This window comes from Protopterus annectens, chromosome 10.part0 (genome assembly GCF_019279795.1).
Source record: "Protopterus annectens isolate FY-2018-M chromosome 10.part0, PAN1.0, whole genome shotgun sequence".
In the NCBI taxonomy this organism is placed as follows: Eukaryota; Metazoa; Chordata; order Ceratodontiformes; family Protopteridae; genus Protopterus; species Protopterus annectens.
Genome location: NC_056744.1, coordinates 1,054,571,666 through 1,054,599,242, shown reverse-complemented (window position 1 = coordinate 1,054,599,242; position 27,577 = coordinate 1,054,571,666). Strand labels below are relative to the sequence as shown.

General features: G+C 37.4%; 1 protein-coding gene across 2 annotated transcripts in view; it reads right to left on the bottom strand.

The window, feature by feature from the left end:
* Positions 1-27,577, bottom strand: part of NEGR1 (neuronal growth regulator 1) — a 3,526,818-nt gene that overhangs the window by 1,305,528 nt on the left and 2,193,713 nt on the right. For both annotated transcript variants that reach the window (XM_044085807.1, XM_044085808.1), the window contains exon 4: positions 10,144-10,275. In XM_044085807.1, coding sequence (XP_043941742.1) covers positions 10,144-10,275 — 132 coding nt within the window. The remainder of the gene's footprint in view (positions 1-10,143; positions 10,276-27,577) is intronic.

Below are 27,577 nucleotides of genomic sequence, written 5' to 3'. Positions count from 1 at the left end.
GTTTATCTGAAACCTGGTTAAAACCTAACACTAAAGACAATGAAGTGTTACCACCTGGGTACAACATACACAGGCTGGATCGTGCTTCGAGGAAGGGGGGTGGGGTAGCTGTACTCTATAAATCTGAGTTGAATGTCACCATAGATGTAATACAACCTCCTCAGATTAATAACTCTGAGATTCTTGCCACCAAATTGCAACTTAATAAAAATAAATGCATTAATATCATCTGTATGTACATTCCCCCAGGTAACAATATATCTACATTTGAAGATATCCTGCACTGGTTATCATGTCACTACCCCCAAGAAACCCTACTACTTGGAGACTTTAACATAGACTGGGGCACCTGTTCCTTAGAATCCCCAACCACCCATATTAACCTGCATGCATTTACACAAATCATATCCACCCCTACCAGGATAGGTAAACCCAACCAAAAAGAAAGTATACTTGACTGGGTACTCATAAACAGTCACCCCCAACTGTACACCTCTGGTACCCTCCTTAATGGCCTAAGCGATCACCTTCTCACATATGTAATTAAGCACAAAACCATTAATTCCCAACAACCCTTACTCAGAAAGGTTAGAAACAATAAAAACTTTGACCCTGCCAAATTCCAAGAACTAAACTCATGTAATTGGTCTATTCTAAAACACCTCCCCTTAGAGGAAGCAGTAGCATACTTTAACAACAAATTCCTTGAGATCCTTGATTTGCATGCACCTGTTCGTTCAAAGAGAACCAAGGCAAAAACTGCACCATGGCTTTCTATAGAGCCTAAACTCAAAATTACCCTTAGAAACAAAGCATGGGCTTTATGGCGTTCTTCTAAAGACCCTCAAGATCACATTAAATACAGGCAATCCAGGAACGAAACCAAAAAATCAATTTTACAAGACAAAAAACAATACTACTGTAATTTACAGACAGTAAATCAAAATAACCCTCAGAGGTTTTGGGCAGGTTTAAATAATCTACTACATCCTGGACAAACTTCAACCCCAATCCCTGCTGCTACTATTGATAAAACCCCTGAAGATGTTTCTGATAGTTTTAACCAATTCTTTACTGAGACAATTCAAGTCCTAGCTAGCCAACTACCTCCTAGCTCCCCTGGTCCTGAAAGTAGCACCCCTAGAAACCTACTTGCGTTCAGCTTCCAACCAGTCACCACTTCACTTATCCGTACCTTGATCATAAAATTAAAACCCACTACACTTTCTGCTGATCAACTCCCTGCCGAGTACCTACAAAAATCAGCTGATGCTATTGCTTACCCCGTCTCAGTACTAATCAATCAAACCATAGTAGAAGCTAAAATTCCCACCATCTGGAAAATATCCTATGTAATCCCACTTCACAAAGGAGGCAGCTCTACTGAATTCTCCAATTATAGGCCAATAGCTATACTCTCTCCACTTGCAAAGATTATGGAAAAATGTATTCATAGACAACTCATGCACCACCTAATCCAAAATCACCTTATGGCAGACACTCAGCATGGCTTCCGTCCTCATACCAGCACTACTTCAGCCCTCCTAGCCTTTACTAACACCATAAACCATAATCGCAACAATAATTATATATCCTCAGCCCTCTTTTTGGATCTTTCCAAGGCATTCGATATGGTTGATCACCAACTTTTAATCCACACCCTGCAAACATTCTGTCTAGATACTGGAGCCCTCCAATGGTTTCAATCCTACCTGAATGGTCGACAGCAGGCTGTCCTCTGGCAGAACAAACTCTCTAACCTTCTACCTAACACCCTCAGAGTACCACAAGGCTCTATACTAGGGCCCTTGCTGTTCTCCATCTTCATTAACGACCTTTATACTGTCATCCCAAAAGTCAGCTGTATCCAATATGCTGATGACTCTACTCTGATTTGCTCAGCCACATCTTCAGTAGAGTTATGGTCAGCTACCCAGACCACCTTTAATACAATAGAAAACTGGCTTTCTGAACATCGTCTGATCCTAAATCCCAAAAAAACTAAATGCTGTTATTTTCACCAACGCATAGGTCTACCGCTTTCACCTTTACCATAAAATCAAATGATGGCACAATAATCTCCCCTGACCCATCTACAAAACTATTAGGTGTCATCATAGACAATAATCTCAAATTTGACCTACATGTTAACCAAACTATCAAAACCATCAATAAAAAACTAGGGTCACTTTACAGAATAAAAGCCTTCCTAACCCCTCCAGCTAAAATTGCCATAGCTTGCTCTCACCTTCTTTCAACCCTTCTGTATGCATCCCTCTACTCGAATTTGAACAAGACTGTCCTTAACAAACTCTCAATTTGCTACAACCACATTGCCAGGTTTGCCACTGGGCTGCCTTTTAGGACACATCATTGCATCAATCTAAATCAGCTTGGTTGGCTTGAACTACCTAGCCTAATCCAGTATAACCAACTGATTATGGCCTATAAAATCCTCTATAATCCGGACAATACTCCTACACTTAAAAATATTATCACCCCCTATAACAATCCTAGACCGCTTCGATCCTCTAACAAACTACTAATTCAGACTAGCATAATTAATAACACAGCCGGTGATTGTCTCTTTGCAAACTCTGTAAGTAGATCCTGGAACTCTCTTCCAGCTGATATTACCTTACTTTCCACCTTAGGTCAATTTAAAACTAGACTCAAACAACATTTGTCACTTAACTGGCTATGTCAATGTATCAAGCCAGGCTAACTCGAATGTGTAAAAATCTGTTAACCAGTTTACTGTGTAATTTAATTTAATCCTGACTTGTGCTCAGGACTAACTGTAACCTGTGGAACTTGTTTAACTTGCTTACTTATGTAATCTCTGTAAATAGTCTGTTTGTAATATGTAATGCTGGTATTATGTAATGTTGTATCTGCTAACCCTTGGAGCTTTTCTCCCCGGGCCTCCGCTGAAAATGGACATGCATCCAATCGGACTATCCCGGTCAACAAATGTAAAATAAAAATAAAATAAAAATAAAATGTATAACAACACATTACTCACTATATTCTAATGCAGTAATCTAACTGTCTCTGTCTCTGTCTCTGTCTCTCTCTCTCTCTCTCTAGCTCTTGGGCAAAATAGCCCTTAATGTAAGAACCAATAATAGTCTGCTCTTCAATGGATATCCCTGAGTTTGGCAACTAAATTGCTTTAAACATGAAAGGTAACACAGCCTTGGCTACAGACAGGTAGGAGAGTTGAATATCCACCTTGAGAAAGTACTGAAAGCAACATTTAATAAAGTAGAAATAATACTGCCAGAAATTTAAGAATATATATATATATAAATATATATATATATATATATATATATATATATATATATATATATATATGGGTCTACTTCTTTTGACCCAACTCCCATTTGCCCGACACCCATTTGCCTGAGACCAAATGACTGAAATTTCATTTGCCCGACACTTCATTTGCCCGACAAGTATTATTAACAAGAAAATGGAATATCCCCCTTCCCCACTGTAGTGCGACCCTGGAGTTAGAATATATAGGTAGGGGGGGTGTGGGGGGCACAGCCCCCCACAACAGGGTGTGTGGGGGGCAAAGGCCCCCACTTACTTTTCTTTTACTAAGCAATATTACATCAAAAGTTAACAATATCATATGAAATGAAGTGGGGGGCTTCACCCCACACACCCCCCGTTGTGGGGGGCTGTGCCCCCCACCCCCTACCTATATATTCTAACTCCAGGGTCGCACTACAGTGGGGAAGGGGGTATATTCCATTTTCTTGCTAATAATACTTGTCGGTCAAATGAAGTGTCGGGCAAATGAACTTTCAGTCAAATGGGGTCGGGAAAATGAGTGTCGGGCAAATGAAAGTTAGGTCAAAAGAAGTAGACCCATATATATATATAGATATATATATATATATATATAGATATATATATATATATATATATATTTAAATCTTCGGCTTTTCCCGGTTAGGGGTCGCCACAGCGGAACTCCGGTCCGCTAATGATTGGTAGTTGATTTTTACATGCCGAGTTACAAGCCCTGATGCACAACCTTCATTAAGATTTATAACAGCCACAGTATTAAACTTAAGCACACTCCGTTTCCAATTCTTATGAAGAGAACATAGCATTACGACATCATGGCCACTCAGTTTCCATTAACTCACTTTCTCCATCTAAGGGTCACAAGGAAGCTGTAGCCTGTCCTGGTACATACTGGATGCAACTAGTCCTGAGTAATGCACCAACCTATTACAGTACCCAGATATTCACTTACAAGCAGTACACACAGCAAATGACAATTTACAACACCAAAACTTCCATACAATAAGTACCTGAAATGTGAAAGAAATCTCAGAAAAAAGGCAACACCCACACAAATAGTGGGCTGATGGGAAGAACCACACAAAAACCACGCCAGCTCAAGACAGAACTGGAGAACTAGATACTGTGAAGCAGGAATACAGCTACTGTGTCTATGTTCATTATTTTTAGAATTGAACAGGAACAATTCATCTCATTTATATTCTAAATATACTCAAATGTCCAATGAAAATGTCAATGTTGATGTCACAGTAAACGTTTTTTCAAGCAAAATAAGAAAGAAGTCTGAATACTTAAAATACTGCATCTGGTACTTAAAATAAACAGCTCAAATCTCTATGTAATGTGCATCATTTCTAGCATCTAACGGCTGCTAGATATTCATTTGATGCCTGAGCTGTTTATGTTTTGTGATATTGATCACTTTTTGTATGCTTTTTATTCCTGTCTGTTGTCAGTGAACAGGCCTTCCACACTTGACTGACCCAGTCATATCTCCTTAGCATGAGAAGAATTATGGTAGGCTGTCATCCATGCAGCTATTAAGGTGTTCTTCTGCTAGTCTAAGTCCCCACCCTCAGGTGTCTGCCATTGATGCTTGATTGCATGAAAGCCTGTTATGCTTCGGTGGCATTATGTTATGCATGCTATTAAACAAGCTTACCAGAAGGTTGCTGCTTATCAGAGCTTGGTAAACCCAAGAACACATTTCCAGCAAGTATGCTGCCTACTGTATTCTTGATCCAGGTGTAAACTAGTGCCATGAGAGATCAGACCCTCCTCCCTTCATGACTGGTAGAAATGTCAGCCACTCACTCACACCTTACCTCCACCTACCCTTATTGATATATCTAGCACACAGGCATCTAATTAAAACCATAATCAAGACTTCCTCCATCTACCCCATTGAGTTGACTGAAAACTGTTAATTTCAGTTAGATATTCATCTGATATGGTAACATTTCTTTTGCATATGGGGCACCAGGCTACTGTTCTAAAAAGTTTGCTTTACAGTTATATGATTTAGAATATCTTATTGCACTTATTACTTTAGAAAATGTTAAAGTAAAATGCATCTTTAGTTCAGACTAAAAACCTATACAGGCTCATTGAGGTATCGATGAAGCATTCATCTCATTTAGAATTGCAAAGCTTGCAATGGGGTTTAAGCAATACTTGATCCATACCTAACATCAAATATCTTGAAAGCTGACTGGCTGACAACAGTCCTACATGTTTGCTGTGATTGGTTCACAGCATCCTACTTCATGGTCTTCAAGAATGATGAGAAGGGTTTGAACATAAACAGATATAACTAGTCTTGTCTTGAAGCAATTTGATTAATGGCTAACATAACCTGCAATAAAGCGGCTAATTATGTTTTGGGAATTTAGTCATGCTCTTTTGGAAGAGGCTACTGTCATGTTGTAGGTACAGCTGATACAGACACACCTTTCAGTAAAAAAACACAAGAAGGACAAGGCCAATTTAGTTTTTATGTATAATATCTTAAACCTCACTTATTCGGATATATATACAAATAACCTCTTAAGGACACACCAGTGTTTCAGTTACATGGCTTATGAATACCCATGACATTTTACTTTTTTACCCTTTAAGTCTTTCTGAGTAGAATTGTGGTTTGACTTTACTGACCTGAATGAGCCCATCAATGGACCAATTACTGAAGTAATCTGCTTCACAAAACGCAAGGGTTTTTTGCATGGGTCAAGCCTTATCATACCACACCCCCACTATCTTAAATGCATTAATTCCAAGATCAAGGGTTAGTAAAGAAAATGTAAATTTCTGCAATCTCCTGTATTAAGCAAACCTGCTCAAATGCCACAATTCCATTCTTTCTTTCTTTCTTGCTTATCTCATGGAATTGCATTTTGTTTAATAAATATAGTTTAAAGGAAATGCATTCCAAAATAATGCCCTTTGAATATGTACTGGTGACCGTGATGTATTTGTATCTAAATATGTAATACTGCTCACTGTCAAAATGTAAGAAACAATCCAAATTAAATTAAAATAATTAGTATTACTGTATAACAAAACTATAAAATATGCATCTTAGTACATTCTAGGGAAGTACTAATCATGAAAGCAATGTCCTATCTAAAGTGTGATATCACAATATAGCAGTTGGAATGGACTAGAATTACTCTGAAATATTCACAGCAATTGAATATGCACATAATTTCAGAAGTATGACATAGCAGCGGAGTGTACATACAAAGATCAAGTATCATGATATACTATACACCCATGGATGTGACAGATCAAGTATCATGATATACTATACGCCCATGGATGTGACAGATCAAGTATCATGATATACTATATGCCCATGGAGGTGACAGATCAGGTATCATGATATACCTTACGCCCATGGATGTGACCGATCAAGTATCACAATATACTATATGCCCATGGATGTGACAGATCATGTATCATGATATACTATATGCGCAGTGGATGTGACAGAACAAATCACTTTGATTGCTCTTAATTACAACTTTTCCAGTCCACCCCATATTCACTACCAACCATGTTCTTATTATTCATGACTATCCTCTTCAGTAAATGACAACATTCCATTCACATATTACTTGCACCCAATATACGTTAAAGAAAATAAAAATGTCCTTATGACTGCCTAGGATGCAGCACGTGGCCCAAGTCATGGCGAAGGAAAAGGTATTGTAGTCATAGATATGTTAAACCTTAACTAACAATTGTTTCAGGTTAAAGTCTCTTTGGAAATAAGTAGAAAAGAAAAGAAATACACTCATTGTCTTTTTCAGAAACTGAATTTACATGACATATGTTTAAGTTATATAAATGGTGTGTGCTGAAGAATTGTGAGAGACATACTGTATCAGTGTGCATACAGGTATAATAAAAACCTAACATTAATGACCTTCCAAATAGGAGGGATTTTTTGTAGTTATGTAAATATAACACTTCTATATTCCCTGCAATAAAAAAATTAAACAGAATTTGGTGACACATGAAAGGAAGCAACAATATTTGTGACATCCTTGAACTCAGACATAAAGAAAGCAAAATTTGCACCTAGATAGAATAAACACAAAGGATATACAGGTTACAGTAAAATGTCAGCAAACATTGTGACACTAGGAGATGCGGCATCAATCTTCATCTCTATCTGAGAAATTCAGTTAAAATCTAAGCATGGATTATGCAGCATTCAGACTCTAATCTTAATGAACTGGAAACCCGATACAGTACAGTCAGCAGAAATGAATAAAATAAACATCCATCAGGCTCACATTTGCATAATATTATCATAATTACAAATGCAACCATTTCTTTTGTTCTCCCATACCTTCTGGTTAGATTTATGTCTGTTTAAGGCTATTTTCTTATCAAAGTAATCATAATCCTTTGGGATTGCTTTGATAGTCATGCACTTATATGTGTTAAGAAAAAAAAACTGTTACAATGTACAGCATGCTAATTCTGCAAGAATCATTCAAAGTAACAATAAAGTTATTAGTATCCTGCCAGACACAGCGGATAATATGCCAGCTAAGGATAAGAAACAGAGTGATGCGTTGGTGTGTTTGAAGTATCATTTTTAAAATCAATGTCATCTTGTTTTAACTTGATATGACAATCAACATCACCTTATCTACTGGCCGATTTAACTTTATCTATTCACGTTAGTAAAGTGAAAGAAAAAACTGTTACAATAATTAAAAAAATACTGCCTCAGTAGAGTGCATGTATTTTGCTACTTTCATTGTAGTTCAAGATAAAACTTTGAATCAGCTCTTCAGAGATTCATATCAAATAAAGTCCAGCGGAAAGCAAATAATAGATGAGCTCCTTTCTGCATATAAATACTTTCACGCAAGGTCAGCCGACAGTTAAATATCTCTCCTTCCATCATAGTTGCCTCTTAACCTATTTCTTCATCATAATATAAGTGTTAGGGCAGAAAGGACTGTTGTCCATTTACTCTACAACAATATTGCATTTATTTCATTTACATTCCTAATCACCACTCTTGACTCTTGGCTCCCTGGAACCCAACTCACTGGTCCCTGCAAGTTGTTGCATTTCATCAATGGGCTGGCTTCTTTATATGAAGTTACATGCTGTTACACAACTTTATGCATGAGATATAGATAAGCCCATTTCTTCTAGAATACAATAAAACTGAGAAGAAAAATCTAACACTTTAATGCAGTGAAAAGTGGATGATAAAACAATATTTTCAAGTTCAGTATACTGGGCTTAACATGTGACAGATAGGTGTTCAAAACCATATCTTTACGACTACATGAATGAATCTCTGTGTGTGTACATGTGTGTGTGTGTGTGTGTGTGGAGGGGGTGCATGCATGTGCATGTATGTATATATATATATATATATATATATATATATATATATATATATATATATATATATATATTATATTATATGAATGACAGATGAAGGCAAGTTTGGGGAACTGGTACACTTTTTGTTTTTTTTCCTCAGCTAATGTGGTTTGATCATGTCCTTTAAGTGAACAAGGGATTAAGTGGATTGATCTTTGTACATCTGAATAAATTGTGCACATAGTAACAATTTACTTCAAGCCTAGCATTCTCAGCATATCTGCCATATGTCATTTAAACTAGCAAGACTTCACCAGTTCATGCATTGCATCTTAAAAGGGGTTTACATTTCTTTTTCATCTAAAGATGAAAATAAGGTGCAGTCATGTGTTTTGTGCTCATTATCTTGCAGTCAATATGGCAGGCAGGCGCCTTAAAGACCAAAGATTAAAGTCATTATCCAATGGTCATTTACTAAGTGGCTGTAATTGGATTTCTACCTAAATTAACTGCTGCTTAAGTTATTTAGATAGTTGGGTATATGAAATAATGTTAACTTCAGGCTAAAAAGATACATCTGGGCATATGCACAGTACAGATGCTGTCAGGCACACACACACACACACACATTATATTAAGGGGGACCATTTAATCAGGGTTTTTAACATCAGTGCATTAAAAATTCATTATACAATTGCTGATTGTCTTCAATTATGTTAAAATGATCTTTGACTTTCTTGAAAAGTTTGTAGCATACATACAGTATATGTTTTACTTTCCATCTATCAGGTTAATTAGGCAGCAGTGTAAATAATTTTATTGCTATTATTTCCTGTTACAATTTAAACTATTCCACAGAATTTTGTAAATGTTAGGGTCATTTATAAAAAGCATAGATGTCTAATGTAATTCTGTTTTAACAAGGTCAGGCAGGTAAGTTGTACACTGAAAGAAAAACTCAACAGCTGCTGGAAACAAAAAAGAAATCTATACTAAGTGTTTAAAAATGAAGTACAACTCTATGACGTATTCTTCATTTTGTACACCAGAACATTGCTGTGCTTTGGCATTGCAGAAACAACCACTTTAGTAATGGAGATAATTTGATTTTCTTTAACTTAGCACTGTAAAATCAGACTCTTAACATAAAAAAAAAAATTAATGTGCAGACTTTGTAATGCTGGTGAAGTTTTTTTTTTTTAATTAATATTAACAGTTCAGTGTACATTTAAACTTGTAATGACTGCAAGTGTTTGTCATTCTTACTAAACCATTATGATAGTGAGCGGACATACTAGTTTCAACAACTGTCATTGTGAAGTGTAACAATTTTAAATGAAACAAGTCATTTTACAGTGCTCAAAACATGTATGGTTTATGTGGCCCTGTTTTTATCCCCACCTTGTATTTTTAGAAAACACTAACTTTATGTAGTTGTCATTTATGAAGACAGATACTTACAGTTTACTGTGATTCGTACTTTTTTGACATCAGCAAATGAAACATCATTCCCAGCGCTGCATTCATATTCTCCAGCTTGGTCTCTTGTTATTCCAAAAATTTCCAGATACTCTCCATTTTCAAATGATTTTCCTAAAATTAAATATATAAAAAGAGACATAATTCTTAAATGGAACTGCAACCCCCAATTAAACTTATCTAAGGATGGTACCACATTGGTTGATTGTGTATTTTTAAAAAAAATATACTGCAAATAACACAATTACTAGAGCAATATCTAGACATGCAAGGCTCAGTATATTTTAATTTTTTTAATTGGAATGTACACATAGCGAGTGTAACTGATTAACTAAGCTATTGTGTTTTGTCTTGATATACAACATAAGCTTTTGAAACAAAATTCATAACACCATAAGAAATCGTCTGAACTGTTCATTTCCTTTTATTGTTAAAAAAAACAGTTTATATCACCAGTTACTAAATAGTAACAGCTTGTATAACTGTTTTTTTCATTTTTATTTTAATAAGAGGGAGCTGTTGTTACATGTTTAGACAATGGATGTGATTAAGTCTTCACTGCACATGATATACAATGGCCTGCTAGTGGATGTAGAAAGGGAGCCGAAAGGGGTTCAACAGAATGAAAGCAACAAAGGTGATCATGGAATGAAGCAAAGGTTTTTATTAGGTATATAGCAGGAAGAAGAAAGACAAGGAAACAGTATCCAAGGTAAGCAAAGGTGGGAGGGAGATTGTGAAAGACTAGTAGAAAGAAGATACTGAACGGATGCCTTGTTCTACTCTTTACAAAAGGATGTGAGTGGAGGGTGCTGTGCTGGCATAGAATGGGCAAAACAGTGGACAGACACCATGATACATTGGGACAAGGCTCAGAGTGAACTGGATGTCCTTAGAAAGAATAAAGGGCAAGGACCATATAGTTACCTCAGGAATCTGTTGAGTGTGCTTACAGTCCACCTCTTGGAGAACTACAGCTGTTCCCCAGCTAAATCAGAATTTCCAGACATCTGGAAGATATTGAGTGTGGTACCATTGTCCAGAAGGATTGGCTCCAGGGAGGCATGTTTGATTAACAGCAATGGCATAAAAATATCCGAGGAATCCTGAAAGGACAGCTGGAGCATGTCTAAAGGGCACCATTCTCCATGACAGTAATCAACATGGTTTCATGAACAGAAGGAGCCATCAGTTAAGACTGATCCAGTTTTATGACTGGGTTACAGGTGAGCCTGAAAAGAGAGTACCAGTAACTGGACCTCAGGCTCACACAGGAGGCAGATAGAAGGGGAGGGGCTGTAGGACCAAGACTGTAGAAATGGATAGCTGCATGGCTAAATATATGACAAGGAGAGCTGTGGTAAAATGGACAAGGTCAGAAAGTAGAAAGGTGACCAATGGAGCAATGCAAGTGCCTGTTTTGGACTCAGCACTTTCCAACGTGTTTCTCTCAGACATGCCTAAGTTTCTGTCTTGGAGTCAATACTTTTCAGTGTGTTTGGTTTAGACATGCCTGAGGGTAATAGAGGAGAGGATCAGACATTTTGCAGATTACAAAAATATAGATGCAGCGATTTAGGAAGAGGGAAGAGTCAGGCAAAGGATTTGGAAAGAGGATAGCTGACATTCAATGAAAACAAATATAAAGTACCGCACTTAAGTTACAATACCCTGGGGTGAAGTATCAGCAATGGAAGTGGAAATTATGTCAGTAAACCAGATAAAGGGTATTAGGGTGTTGATAAAACCTGGACTAGATCACTGGGAACAGAATGAATTGGCAGTGGCAACAAGAGCAGAGCACAGTGGTGTATCCAGAGGGGGCTCGATTTCAGAAGGAAAAAGGTATTTTTTTCCACTCTGCAGATCCTTGGTTAGGGCATACATTAAGCACTATATACATTTCTGGAGGACATATGAAGAGAAAAGACATAAGTCTCTTTAAATGAATTCACAGAAAAGCTATCAGAAAGATTAATTGGATGGGGAAGAAGGAGTACGGCCACCATCTAGAGAACCTAGGTGCTTTCCCTAATTAAGTCTAAGTATGACCACAGTCTAGAGCACCTAGGTGCTTTCCCTAATTAAGTCTAAGTATGACCACAGTCTAGAGCACCTAGGTGCTTTCCCTAATTAAGTCTAAGTATGACCACAGTCTAAAGCACCTAGGTGCTTTCCCTAATTAAGTCTAAGTATGACCACAGTCTAGAGCACCTAGGTGCTTTCCCTAATTAAGTCTAAGTATGACCACAGTCTAGAGCACCTAGGTGCTTTCCCTAATTAAGTCTAGAAGAGATCGGGCAGCAGGCTTGGTATTGGTCAAAAAGATCATGTCAGGAAGACTTGAAGGGGCCACTCTGTAGAGGAAGTAACAAAGGGCAAGGAAGGAGTACAGGTCATAGACTACAGGGACTAGTTACTCCCCAAATCTCTAAATGTACAAGGTATGGAAAGGATGTAGAATATTATAGAAATTAAAAGAGCAGACTAGATAGGGACACATACAGTCATGGTATGTCATTAAGTAAATGCAATGTAAAGTAATCTCCCATAGCATTAGCAAAAGATTAGCACTATGCAGAGTTGCATTGTGTGCGGACTCTCTGTACCTTATGCCTGTGTTGGCTTTTACAGGGTGTTCCAGTTTCCTCCAAAATTGTGGTCTATCAGAAGTTTGAGACTGATTATGCAAGTCCTGAGACCAGACAACTTTAAGCATACGTCAAAGGAACTAATTATAAACCAAGAAAGATGGTGTTTCATTCAAAGAAAAAAAAATTTTAGGGGACGAGCCCCCCTACACTTGCACCATCCTTGTATATACAAATTTTGAGATTACTGTACCTCAGAGAAAAGGGAATTCTCAAAGTTATAGCAATTACAGACTTAGTGTCTATTTCCCTATGATGACATTTAAAATTCCCAATTCTGAGGATCACACTTATTGTTATCAAACTTGCAAAGGGTCCCACCACAAAGACATGTAGTGGATGAATTAACAATCCTCTACATTTCCATATGTGCCCATAGCATGTATCAGCTTGTAACTCAGAAGTCTCATTTAAACCTAAATTATGCAAACTAAGAAGCATAAACATCCTGAAATGCCTTCAGCATTTCATTTTGTATACCAGTCCGTCTTTTGAGGGGTACAGGTAATTGATACCTGTAAAACCAAAAATGCAAAAAGAGAAAGACTCCAGACAGAAAGGCAAAGCAGTTTTAATAACAACGGTATGACAAGTAAATAAAAGGTTAAGTGCTTTCACCCAGAACCCTCCCAGGCTTCTTCAGAACAATTCTACATTACAAAGTGCACTTCTTTAAAAATAACCAGCAATCAAAACCTGCCAATCACTAAATAACACATATTCTAAAACCCCTCCCAGCCCAACACAACAGTGTTAACCCTTTAATGCTCAAAGCAAATAGAATAAAATTAACACTGTGTATTAAATGCAATGATTAAAATATATCCTTGAACAATGCTGTATTAAAAAAATCATTCACAATTAGGAAACCCTTAGTCTAAGGACACTGTTAATAGTAATATAATCATTCAACCCCGGGGGTTTGCCTGCATCCAGTTTAATCTGCCAGAATAACTCCCTATATTCTAATCTGACTTCCCAAGGCGTCATGTAAAACTTGTTTTATGACAAATACTGGGGAGTGCTTACAATCGATGAAGATACTAATAAATTTATACCTAAGAAACCTAGATTTATCAGGAGAAGGGATATGAATCTGAAGGAGATGTTTAAGAGAGGAAATTGGGTTGATTTGAGTATGAACAACAGGAAACCTGGTACATTTAGGTGTGGGTTTTGGCAATCAATGCACTCTCATGGCCAACCAGGAGAACATTCATTTGGCAGCAAGGGACTTTTTATTTAAGTCCTTGGGACACTATAACTGTAATAGTACAGGAGTAGTGGAGTATTTGGTTACGTGTAAAGTATGTCCCAGTTTTTATATTGGGAAGACGGAGAGGTGCTTAAGGAAGTGGTCATATCAACACATAAAATATAGTAAAAGAAAAGGTGATTAGTGCACTATTTAAGCACATTAAAAACTGCAGGAATGCCAAATTTAGGTTCTTTATTATAGTATAATTTTAAATAAGTGCACTTTGTAATGTAGAATTGTTCTGAAGAAGCCTGGGAGTGTTCAGAGTGAAAGCGCTTAACCTTTTATTTACTGTTCATACCACTGTAATTAAAACTGTTTTGCCTTTCCGTTTGGAGTCTTTCTCTTTTTGGATTTTTGGTCCTGCTTCTTGGAGGTTACCTATAAAACCAAACTCACATCTGGCATTTCTCTCGAAGAAATATTTACATGAAGTATCTGTAGGTTGCTTCTTCCTTATATCACTGAAGTGGTTCCGTTATCTTAACCTTAAACAATTTGTTTGTTTTCCTTACACAGAATTTTAAACATGAACAAAATGTGACATATATGTTTAGAACACCTTTCTTTTCTCTAAAACACATTTCACTGATTTTTAAATTACTGCGGTTTCACTATTTCAAGAAAAGAGCAGGCTAGCAAGTACGATAGATGCACGGATAAACCAAACATGATAAAAAGAGAAATAATCCAGCACCCTGAGCATGATCAGCAGTAAAACACTTTTATTATGAACCAAACCGGTTGGGTTGCAGCAATTAGCTTTCTTCAGTGGCTTCTGAAGAAAGCTAGTTGCTGAAACCGGTTTGGTTCATAATAAAAGTTTTTTACGGTTTCACTATTTGACCAGGCTGGTGTGGCACTGGACTTTGTTATATAAAGTAAGGGTAAGGGGGAGGATGAAGTTGCTACATGTGCATTTAAGGTGGAGGGGGTGAATCATTTTAAATAAAAACATACATAATTTTTAATTGTATGGTGGAGAATGAATCTCCTATTTTTTTTCATTCTTATACTTTATTAATATATTGTTTCCTGTAGCTATAAATGGATGCAATCTCAAACTAGATACATGTTTATAAAGTTTACAAAGTGGGCATTTGCTGTGTAGGTTGCAGAAAATATTGAATATCATGTTGAAAGGTAAAGATATGCTAAAGTGTTTCCTGAATGCAGTGCTTCCGTGAAGTACTTTATAACTCTTTTGAAAAGAATCATCAGGACAAATATGTTTCATCTGTTTTTCCACCTCTCTAAAGGTTTACACTAATGGAACAGACTCTGTTTACTCCTGCATATTACTTGCCATCTCAGAGATGGAAGAGCTATATCTGAATTACTTTTGTATGTCTACTTGCATTCTTTCAGGTTTATGATCTCGAGAGTCAGGCTTCTGTCAGCTCAATGGAAATAACAGAGTTGTCATCAAGGTGAGTGAACATAAGGTTACAAAGTATGGGTGTAGGACAGACAGCCAAATGATACTAAGAAATGGATAACTGTTTGAAAACACAATAAAATACATTTTTTTCATGAATTAGACTTTGGTTGTGAGTTATCTCGAATGGCAGTTGGACAAAAGAGGAATCATGTTATGAGTAATAATACATTGTAGCCTATCATTCTGGATGTGATGCACTCAGTCTTCATTTGTATAATTTGTAACACAGAGCAGGACACTTAACTAGACAGTGATGTTGGTCCATACTTGCAGAAAAGCATTGATGCGTAACGGATTTACATGATTAACAAATATATAAAATAAAAACAAATAAATAATATAAAATATGCAACTGCTACTGATTTAGTTAGGCTATATGACCTAACTCCAATAAGTCTTGTATGTCTGAGCAAAACCCAATACCAGTAAACTCAGCTACTTGGTTGAAATTGCATGAAACTATTATCATGTTTTGTGTTTACTTTAACTCTTTTGAATGTATACCATTAACTCCCTGTGGGTGTGGTTTGAGCCTTTAAAAAATGAAGTTATAACCTTACAGTTCAAACTAAAATTCATATCTCTGGATCTATAAGTATTTCTATAAAACTGCAAATGGCAAACTACTCAGGATAACTCAATCTTTACATTAGTGGCATTAATTCAGTTTGATGCTTTAAACTGGATTTTATAAGCCAAATAAAGGTAATGAATATTAATTTTGCAATGTTGTATAAACAGGTTATGATATCTCAGTAACCATGCAAGCAAGAGGGTTTACCTTCATAATGTCAATCACATATAATCGACTGCCCACATCACTGATCCGTTTCCACAAAACCAGAACCGCGAAAACTTTTGAATGTTGAAAAAACTTTGAATTCGACTGAACTACATAAAAATGTACACATTTTGAGGGTAGAGACATTGCTACAAAATGTAACAAGCAAAAAGTGTAGAAGTAGATAATTTCTCAAGCAGTCATGCATGTGGAAATTAAAAGTGCAAAGAAAGAGGAAGACCGCAACTGAAGCGAACACAGCTGCAGCACTTTTGGTTAAACAGTAGATGACCTAATAATTGCTGATTATTACTTGAATGCACAATGCTAGTGAACAGTTGTGGACATGTTATCCTGAAGAGGTGATCAAACAGTTATCATTAAAAAAATACTTAGGGAGAAATACCTACATCATTGCATTGCTAACAAGACACAAACCTTTCCCCAGTTTTCACGCTTATGTCTACACTTTATCTCATCTTTAATATTGGAATGTCAATTACAAAGTTCTTCATCACAGATATATATATATATATATATATATATATACACACACACACACACACACACACACACACACACACACACACACACACACACACACACACACACACGTACTGACTTAAGTCTACATAAAAAAACAGACATCAAAAATAACATTTTGAGCAGTATCATAATCAAATAGTACCCAGACTTCCTTGGATTACAATGATACCCCCCCCCCCATTTCTTCCACATGAATTCTCAGCTTCCAATGGGGGAGGGGTCACACAGTACCTACTGAGATGAAAGGATTCCACTTCATTGTTAACTCAGCTAAAAACAGACTCTGAACCAATCCTAGACTTTCCATAGATGCAGACAAAAACATAGGACCTTCTCCCATCTCCCATCAATATTTATTTAACAGAGATAACTCTATCTAGATTGTGCCATCTCAGGCCAACTCAGACTCCACAATTAATCTGGGCTGAGGAACAAACTCCACTCTTTAAGAACAGGATCAGCTCAATATAAGTATACAAAAAGTCCAGCATAAAACTAAGATGACAGTACTGTAATCACAATGATTCTGAGGAACAGGAGAAATACTCTTTAAGCAAGCCTTTCATCAGCATTTCATTCGAGGAGTGAAATGCATCACATGGAGGCCATTTAAGGCCATTTGTGAAAATGTAGCAGCCCAAAAACAATGAGTCTTAAGTAATTGCACACAAGCATGCTACAAGGTGCAACACATTTTCACTGAAGTTCGGCTAAATGAAGCTCAGGGTGCTAGACATAAGTAAAAAAAAAAATCTAATTTAATATTGAAAAGGGAAGAAATATTACAGTGCATCATATTAAACCAGTGAACTCCACAGGAAATGTTCTTCCAAAGCCTGCAGAGATGAGTTGTCAGTAATTATTTTCTCAATATTACTATACGATGAACCAGGAAGATACACAATAAGCAAGTCATTTCCCTTTACAGGGCCAATAACCTAATGAACTATTCAGTTAATTGAGAAATGGTGCCATGAACACCAGACATCTTAATCTCATATTCAGTCTGGGCATCAACAGAGCCACCATTACTTCTCTAGTGTGGACTCAAACACAGGAATCATTGCTTAGCAACAAAATGCCATCTCTTTTACTAGTGACTTTGCAATAAAATCATATTTCCTACTGTAAACGATAGTTACTTTCTTTACCCAACTAAGCTTCAGTTGCAGCAATGACTGACTATAAAATGGCAGGAGAAACATTATTAATAAAATGAACCAAACCAAGAAGAATCTTCACATTGTGGAGGGTATAGGTTCATAGGTTCATAGGTTTATACTAGGCTATCTGCCCTAAGGCATTTATAAGCCTAGCCCAAATTATTGTGGCTTACGCCACCCCTTATATGAAAAAATACTGTGCCCATTAGTTTGTCGTGCCTCTGTCCAGCAGTGACCCAGAGATGATTCCCGGGGTAAACCTACGATCTCCCATCCACAGGTCTAGATTTCTCTTGAACAGAGTCAGCGAGGTGCTCTGCCTCACATGGACCGGGATTTTATTCCACAGCATAGGGAGTCTCTGAGTGATAAATCTATCCCTCCAGCACGCCCTATTTATATCCGTGCTAAGGTTTAAGTCGCTTGCTCTAGTGGTTTTGGTGGATTTGGATTTTTGAGGTGGAGCATGTCCATTAATTCCGGGTTGGACATGGCCTTGTATGTCAGGCACATGTCACCTCTGAGCAGACGGTATGCGACTGAATAGAGCTGGAGTTTCTTCAATCTGGCAGCATATGACAGATTTTGGAGTCCCTTTATCCTTTTGGTGAGGAACTTTGGGGTCTCTCCAATTGCTGCAGATGTCGGGTGAGATACATCCCGAATGGGGCATTGTACTCGATCATTGGTCTGATAAGTGAAGAGTACAGGGGAACAATGACCTCACTAGATCTGGATGTGAATCCCTTCATGATCAGGTGGGCAATGTAGAAGGTCTTTCTAACCACTTTAGCAATGTGAGTGTCAAAAGAAAGGCCACTGTCAACCTGGGTCCCCAGGTCCCTGATAACCTCTTCTGTGCTTAGTGGATTGCCACCTATATGGTAGCTTGGGGTTACCTTGTTTTTCCCGAAGGGTATGACTATACATTTTTGGCGTTTAACTTCAGGCCATGGCTCTGGCACCAGCTATCTGTTTCCGTGAGTCCCTTCTGAAGGATATCAGTGTCCGATGCACTTTCCACTATGGCGCCCAGTTTGCAGTCATCTGCAAACTTTGTCAGCCAAAGTCCTCCCATGTTGGCCTGTACTTCTGAGAAGTAGATGCCAAACAATAGGGGGCCAAGGACCGAGCCCTGTGGGACACCACTTGTGACCGGCTTGGAGTCTGACACAGCGCCAGCAACTCTAACCCTGTGGGTTCTGTCCTTAAGCCAGTTTGCAACCCATCTTGTGACATATGGGTTTACATTTAAGCTGGTAAGTTTTTCTACAATACCCGAGTGGGGTATTGTGTCGAAAGCCTTTGCAAGGTCAAGGTAGGCTGTATGGACTGCCTTTCCTCATCAATGGCCTTGGTGACTATTTCAAGAAGTCACCAAGTTCAAAAGGCATGATCTTCCCTTGACAAAGCCAAACTGGGTCGGGTCCAATGTCTGCAAGTCCCTATATCTTTGTTTATGAGCTCCATTATGATCCTCTCCATAGCTTTGCAGACTAGACTTGTTAAGCTTATGGGGCGTAATTACCAGGGTCCGAGAGGCGCCACCTTTGTGGAGTGGGACCACAGTTGCCGTGACGCCACTCCTTGGGCACGTATCCTGTGGTAAGGCTGAGATTAAACAGCTGCCTTATGTGCGGGTTTAATTCCTCATTTAGCTCGTGTAGCACACAGCCGGGGACACCATCCGGTCCCATTGATGCTGTGTTTTTAGCTTTAGAGAGAGCAGCTTTCACCTGCGCATTTGAGATGTCCGGGAGGCTACACTCGGCTGGGATAGTTATCTCTCCTTTAGGGGAGAGGGGTGAAGTTTGCACTGAACCTGTCTGCCAGTATGTTGGCAATGTCTGTGGGTTCAGTGATTTTTGTATCATTTTGGACTAATTCTGAGCATATCTGTGAGTTTCCACCCAGGTTCCTAACATAGCTGAAAAAGGCCTTGTGATTGTCCTTTGAATCCATGGCAATTTTTCTCTCAAAATTGGCCTTAGTTGATTTTATGAGTGCTCGTAATTTTTACTAATAATGATCAGGGGTGACTTCCCTTTTATGGATTTTGTTCTATCATGTAATAGCTTTCTCCTCTTATTGTAAAGTTTGTTAATGGCTGGGGTCCACCAGACTGGACGTTTGCCCTTTGTGGAAAGAGTCTTGGTTTTATTTGGGATTGCCTGATCCATGCAGTCCTGGAGGTGTTCATAGAAGGCATTTGTAAGGGCTTCCGCAGCTTGGGTTGTGGTTTCCTCTGACTCAGGGGCCTTGAAGGATACCACACCAGTCTTGAGTAGTGTGAAGTTTGCTTTAGAGAAGTTCTTCACTATGGTCTTTTGTTTGGGGTGGGGCGGATGTGGATTTCCAGTGAGATTAGTTTATGATCAGATCTCACCAATGAGGGATATACTTCCGTGTGGAGCATTTTGTCCCCATGTTTGTGACAATGAGATCTAGTATATTTTCTCCTCTCGTGGGAACAGTGACTAGCTGTTCCATGGCATTTGAATTTATGAACTCCAGGAACCGTTGGGCTAGAAAGTTAGGGCTTGAGTAATGTTCCCAGTCTATATTCGGGTAGTTGAAGTCACCCAATATGATGGTGTTTGGAGATACATTTATACCCTCCAGTGTCTTCAGGAAGGCTGTGTGGGGTTCCTGAGTTTGAGAGGGTGGCCTGTAGCATGCTACAATTTGTAGAGCAGTTTTGCCTATTGTTAGTTGCACCTGGATGGTTTCCCAAGCTTCATGCATTGCCACCAACCTGGAGGTGTGAGTATCCTTTATGAATATGGATACACCCTCCTTTTGTGGAGTGGTCCGGGTTTTGGGGCCGGAACGCATGATATGAGGTAAAACCTAATAGTGCCGGGGTGCTCTCAGGAGCCTTGAACCAGGTTTCAGTTACAGCACAGACATCGATGTTCTCCATACTGAGAAGGGCCTCGAGTGCGTGCATTTTGAGATTTAGACTTCTGGCATTGAGCAGCATTACCCTCAATTTCTTCCCATTTTTGTTTTCTAGGGTGGTAGGTTTAGAATTTGAGCCTTGCCTAAAAAAGGCACTATGGGGGTGGCAAGAGCCTTAGCCAATATCCGGAATCCCAGGGGTGACAGGTGCAAGCCGCCCTTGAAGCAGCGTGGCTTGTCAAGCATGTCATCCCAGGCAGACAGACACTGGATCCCCTTTGAATGACACCAGACATTAAGCCAATTGTTAAAGCTGATCATCTTGTCTCTATATTGTGGCTTGAAGTTCACTCCTTCAATTATGTTATGCACCTTGTTCACTAATAAAAATTGAACTGTAAAATACATACTACAAAATAATAAGATAGAAAATATTAGGTAGTCCACAGATAGAATCTCTTGTTTCAATAAAGGATACTCCATTTTTAACTCACCTGTGGACTACCTACTATTTTATATTTTATTATTTTGTGGTATATATTTTACAGCTCGATTTTTATTAGTGAACAAGGTGCATAATATAATTCAAGGAGTGGACTTCACATCCTCCACACTGCAAAGTTTCTTCTTGGTTTGTTTTTGAGCCAGTATAGGTTGCATAGTAGGTTTTCTGAGAGTTTGAGAGATATCACAGATTTTTCTTTTTGCAATTATTAATAAAATGCATCATCTCAACAGATAGCATTACTATAATGATAAGACTCTTCCATGGGCAATGAAAACATCAGGAACAATAACATTAACATAATTGCCCTCAGTTGTCAACCATTCCCCCTAAGTAAGTTACATCTATAATAAATGTCCTCATTTTCTATTAGGAAAAAAGTATTGATAGATTGTGTTTACTTAAGCTGTCCATAATACAATAGCTCAGATGGCCTTACAGAGTAGACCTCAGACATGTGACACTGTCTGCATAAAAGCAGTTTCATCCTTCTACTCCATTCAACTTTGAAAGAAATCAAACTGCTCTTGATTTCTCATCTTCAAGTGTGGCACTATTTGCAGTGAAATCTATTTTCAGACTTTGAAAATATGATTGATCACTCCTGCAAGTCAAACCTCAGATGGAAGAAAAAAATCCATGGGATCCTGTGACATTGCATAACTGTTAAATGTTGCTTGAAGCAACTACTTAAATGGTCTAGTGGTAGAAACATTTTGTTTTATTCTTTGTGGATGTTAACAACTAGAACGCACGTATGTAAAAGTTGTTTATCTGGTATTTATCAATGGGATGATCTTTCTTATAAAAGACACATAGATGTTCTTAGCAGAGAAGTATCCCAAGATACCACAATGAAGTCAACTCTTCTTTATTTAAAGTTTAAGTAGTTGTGGGTAACAGTATTTGCCTGGGAGACTAGAAAACATGACCAAATGAAAGGCCTAATGTCTTAATTATGCATAACTCTTCCTAGTACATTTCAGTCAATTCCTTCAACAATGACCTCATAAATTACATGTAATTTCCTGCCTCTGCTCTTTTCGGAATGCTTAATAGACAAATACTTTTCTGCTTCACAATTTCTTTAAAGACTACAACCTTATTTATTTAGTTTTCACCAGTACAGTTGCATTTCCACTCAAATACCATGACTTCTGAGATCCTAAAGATAATCAGAATCATTTGCCATTGCAGCTAGTTGTACCAAACATGTTCATTTAAAGCACTCATGCATTATTGACCCAAACACACTGCCTTTGTTATTACAGTCAAAACATTAGAAACCACTAATCTAGCCCATCACATACAGCTGCGCAGACTTTCAGCTCCTTGTCATACATGAGACAGCTAAACACATGGCTTCAATCTGTTCTCCCTCTTAATGAGATACTGGCATCAAAACATGCTGGAAAATCTTGCCAAGCCATAGAAATACATCTTTTGGCAGAAAGATTCATACAACTGCAAAATATTACATCCTTGATACAATGTGGGCTAAAAAGCAAATCTCTCATCTCCTGTCTTCTTGCATTATGACCAGAAGTATCCAATGTTGTATAACATAAAAATGGGAGAAATGTGTAGAATAAAATTGAAAAGTGTAATATTTCAAATTTTGTTTCAAATAAATGTAGTCTACTGCATGTAAGACTACTATCATACTTTTTAAGGGACAGGACATAACTTACTTCTCATGTAATTTGACAAACAAGAAAGACGTAGGCAGGGTGAGAAACAAAGCCACAGCTTGTCTATCATTTTTTTATAACATCCAGATTTGCGCAATTTCATTGTATGAAATGTACTTACATAGAAACTGTCTTGAACTGTAGAATAAAGAAGTATGTTCTAACTTTACTTTAAGTTTTGCAAAAATTATCAGACTAATATCTGAAGCAGCTTAATATGTTACAAAACAACATAAGTAAGTAAAGTTCTATAAAAGTCTCTTTTTGTTTTAGTGATAAACTAAAAAAAAATGTGTTTTGCCTTGCAAAATCTCATCTTTTAGTTAAAAAAAATCATTTTAGGCACCTAAAAGGCAGGTCTGTTGGGATAGTAGATTATATTTTAGAGATTAGGTTTTATAGCTCTAACTTCATATTCAACCAGGTAAATGTATTTACTGATTGTTTTGTATGAATTTTTTAAGCTAAGATAAATGACTTAAATCAATCACTTATTAGGAATGTGTTAGTATTTTTATACAAATTAGATTGTGGGTTTGTTATATTGTTAATTTCAAATGTGAGCCAGCATTTCAGTATCATTGCTAGACGAGTAGTTGATTTTAGCCATGAAACATTTATGACATGATGTCACATGAAATTTTAAGATTTTTGCTGAACTATTGACACAAGTGCATACTAAGAAGTGTTTTGCTTCTCTTTGGTTGCTGTTTAGTTTATTGTATTGATTTAGAAATGCTGGTACTCATTTCATACTGCTGTGTTTTAGAGAAGAGTTCACTGTATAGTGATTTAGATTGAATGCCTGTGAAGATATCTGCAACTTATTTGATGTAATTCCCAGTTAGCATTATATTACTTTGATTTGATTAATAATTAGTGTAGGTCATTGAAAATTGTCATGTTATTAAAGCTTCCCAGTCTCTCTTACATGTTTATCTTTATTTTTCTACTATATTTGAACTGAATCTCTGCTTCTGAAAAGAATGCATCTCTGAGAGTGCCCCTGGTATCTCATTAATACTTGACCTGGTTGATTGTTTCTGAAAGATGTGCAAAATTGCTTCATAAGAAAGAGACAATGTGCATACTCTTTTGTTTTTTTTTTTTTGTTTTTTTTGAGTATAAAATTCCAGGATAAATTATGTAATCTCTCTCTGTCCTCTAATTTAGTTATCTTTCAGTCAGTCACCAGTCTGAGATTTACTTAGCAGATTAAGTATAAAACTTTAAAGGCCTAGTTGCATTAAGACATAAAATAAAAAAAAAGAGAAAAGTTATAAATTCAATAACAGGATATGAAAGGACTAGCAGAAGCTGGACAAGTAAAATAGGAGACAGATATACAAGATGTTCAGAATAGGAAGCAGCTGCTTAGCTTACGTATGTTTGAGATGGTAGAGATGTGGATTCTGCAGGAGGATAAGTGAACATCTTGGTAGGATATCAGAGCTAAAGATGATTGTGAACCATCTATTTTAAAGCAGAACAGAAAGAGTGAGACATGAGAAGCATAAGGTAGGAAAAGATAAGGGGATAAAGGCACAAGATGAAAAGACATGGACTGTGACTGTCATGAAGAAAGCCAGCAAGGTGAAGGGAGAACGGAGATGTAGCTTCCAAAGGGAGAGAATAAAGAGAGGAAAACCAGAGTGGAAGGTCAAATGTAAACTGCAGCAACAACCACAGATAAAGAGGAAACAGACAGTGGTGACCTTGCAGGATTCAACTCTACAAAAAGAGCAGGAGAGAAGTGTACAGAGACATTCAGCAAGATGGGACAGAAACATTGGACAGTGCTTGGATATTGGTGGTTCAGGAATGTTAAATAAACATAAAGAAGGGCAGTATATATAAGTGCAGAGATTTGGAAGAACAGAAAGGGTCAAGGAATGCACAGGATCCAAACATATGTTACATGCTCAGGCAGATGAGGTGAGGAAGGGGGAAACCTGGTGACATTTTACAGTGTACTCTCCTCCAGAAGCATAAGGGAAGAGGATGAGAGAACATACAACAGAATAAATGAGTGTAAGAGTCATGTAGTATGGCAGTTAATGCAAAATATGAAGTCACTGAGCTGCTAAGAAGCTCAATGACTGTTTCCTATGGTCAAGGCCAGAGAGTTTCATTTCTTCCAACTTCACTTTCCTACTGTGTTTCTCTGAACAAGTTAATTAACCAGACACTCCTTCAAAGTTGTCTCCTGAAAAGGGACACGTGGTCAGTGTAGAGAGGTGGGTGACAAATGAGCTAATAAAAATAAGTTAATGAATAAAGAAAATAATAATAATAATAATAATACTTATTGGGGGATTTGAAGCAGTCAACATCAGACAGGGACACTTTGTTCTCCAGGGTAGATTAGGAAGCTGGAACTTGAACCATGAAGGCTTAATACACTTCTGCATGATTCCACCTGAACGAATAGAATTACAAATGTGGTTTAACTAGTGTAGGGGGACTGAATGTGTAGATTAAGACACCATTAGCAATCAGCAATCATGACACTGTAAGATTTATAGTAGGTCAGACAGATACATGCAAGAATTATGTTCTGCTTCTGAGGGGGTCAGGGACAGGTTAGAAGACTGGTAATAAACAAAGCGAATGAGTCACACATGGATCGGTCAGAGCTATGAGAACAGCCAGAATGGAAAAAGAGCAGAAGGCAGTAGAAGCCATATTGGAATGGGAGGCTAGCAATTAGGAGAAACGATAGGACCTACATGAGTTGAAATAGAGGTTGTATGGAGGTAGAGTAAGTACAGTACAAAAAGGCTATCAGAAGGGCATTAAAGAAGGTGAGGTCCACAAAGCTGAAATTAGGAAGGGAGTTATCAGGAAAAGACTTTTGAGATACACACTAGAAAGGAGTTAAGAGAATGTAAGACTTGTTATGCAAAGATAAGAGTAAGACCAGACAAATGAAAGCAAGATGAATGTGTCATGCTTGGAGGGATGTAGGACAGGATGTAGAGAACACAGGGCAGACACCAGGATGGAGAGCAAGGGGCCAAGTACTGGCTGCCCTTAGAGGGAAATAAAGTGTAATAATCAGTCGGACCACTTCCAGGAACTGTCAGAAATCTGTGTAGTATGTCTTTCTTTTGTTAGGGAACTGTAATGTCAGACAATATAACAGGTGATCCAGACATATGGGAAATAGCTAGCATTTAAAATGTTTCCATGCACACTCATAAATTAGTACAAATGGGACTGTAATTCCCTGGTTCAAAACTGCCTCAAAGGAGTAGTGGTGTGCTAGATTCAAACAACACAGAAGAACATACCACATGACATTAAATGTAGCTACTATATTAAATGTACCTTCCTTGTTATCTTCTGGTATGCCTAGAAATTCTAGGAAATAAATTCCATATTGTTCAGATGTTCTTTTATCAAAGAACAGAAAGTCAGAAATGTGAGAAAAGGCTCTGTTTTCTATCGAAGTAAAGTAATACATGAGCATTTTTTCAATATCTTTTAGAGTATGTCTTCACTAATTAGAATACTGTTAGCAAATTTCTTTATCTGCAGAAGTAATGGATAAAATAATTGTTCAGATATTATGTGAACTTTTGGCACTTTGCTACTGAATAAAGCTGTAGATTGCTGTTTTCAGTTCAAACTGTAGACTGAGGCTTTTTTTTTTTTTTCTTCAGGCTTTTTACATCCTTTAAGTGCATTTTAGGTTCCCTGTTGTCAGCTGTTTTGCTGTGTGGTTATCATTGTTAGTCGGCACTTTGCTGACTGGACCTTTTTTCCCCGAGTAAAGCTAAGATTTGCTCATTGATTAAAGCTGTATTAACCAACCTGACTTAAAAATCAAAGGTTAATATATAATATATCTTCTCTGTCCAAAGTGAAAGTCACAAAAAGTGCATTGATGCTTTTAAAGAATTTCCTCTAACACTTTATTTAGTTCCCTTGTGTGTGCTTTTGAATTTTAAAAGGCATCTTGTTAGCTTCTATTCCTAGTGACTATGTGACCGGTATTTTATCTAATTTAGCTTAACCATGCTCATTTAGTGGTTGACTAATTTATCTTGAAGATTCAGAAATTAAAATCCAAACTCCATCTCACTTTATTTCTTTTAACAAATCAATGAACTGTAAAATGTCGAGGCTGTTAACATGCATATTTGTTTATGATCTTCATTATTTCCTTTTACTTACCGAGTTACTGTCACAGGTTAAGTTTTTTTTTGTACTAAAGAGATTAAGGGGATTAAATCTTTAAGTATAATCAAATACAGAATATCCACAAATTCATGACACAGTAACATGACAGTTCAGGACTGCTGCAACAAGAATAAACAATTAAAATAGGTATGTTTCATAACAGTACATTACATATCCTTTATTTATAGCAGTATATAAGTCACTGCAATCTAATACATCATAGAAGCATTAGCAGAAGAAAACTATAAATTATACAGCACTCTATTACTGTAACAGAGCAAGTAATACAATCTC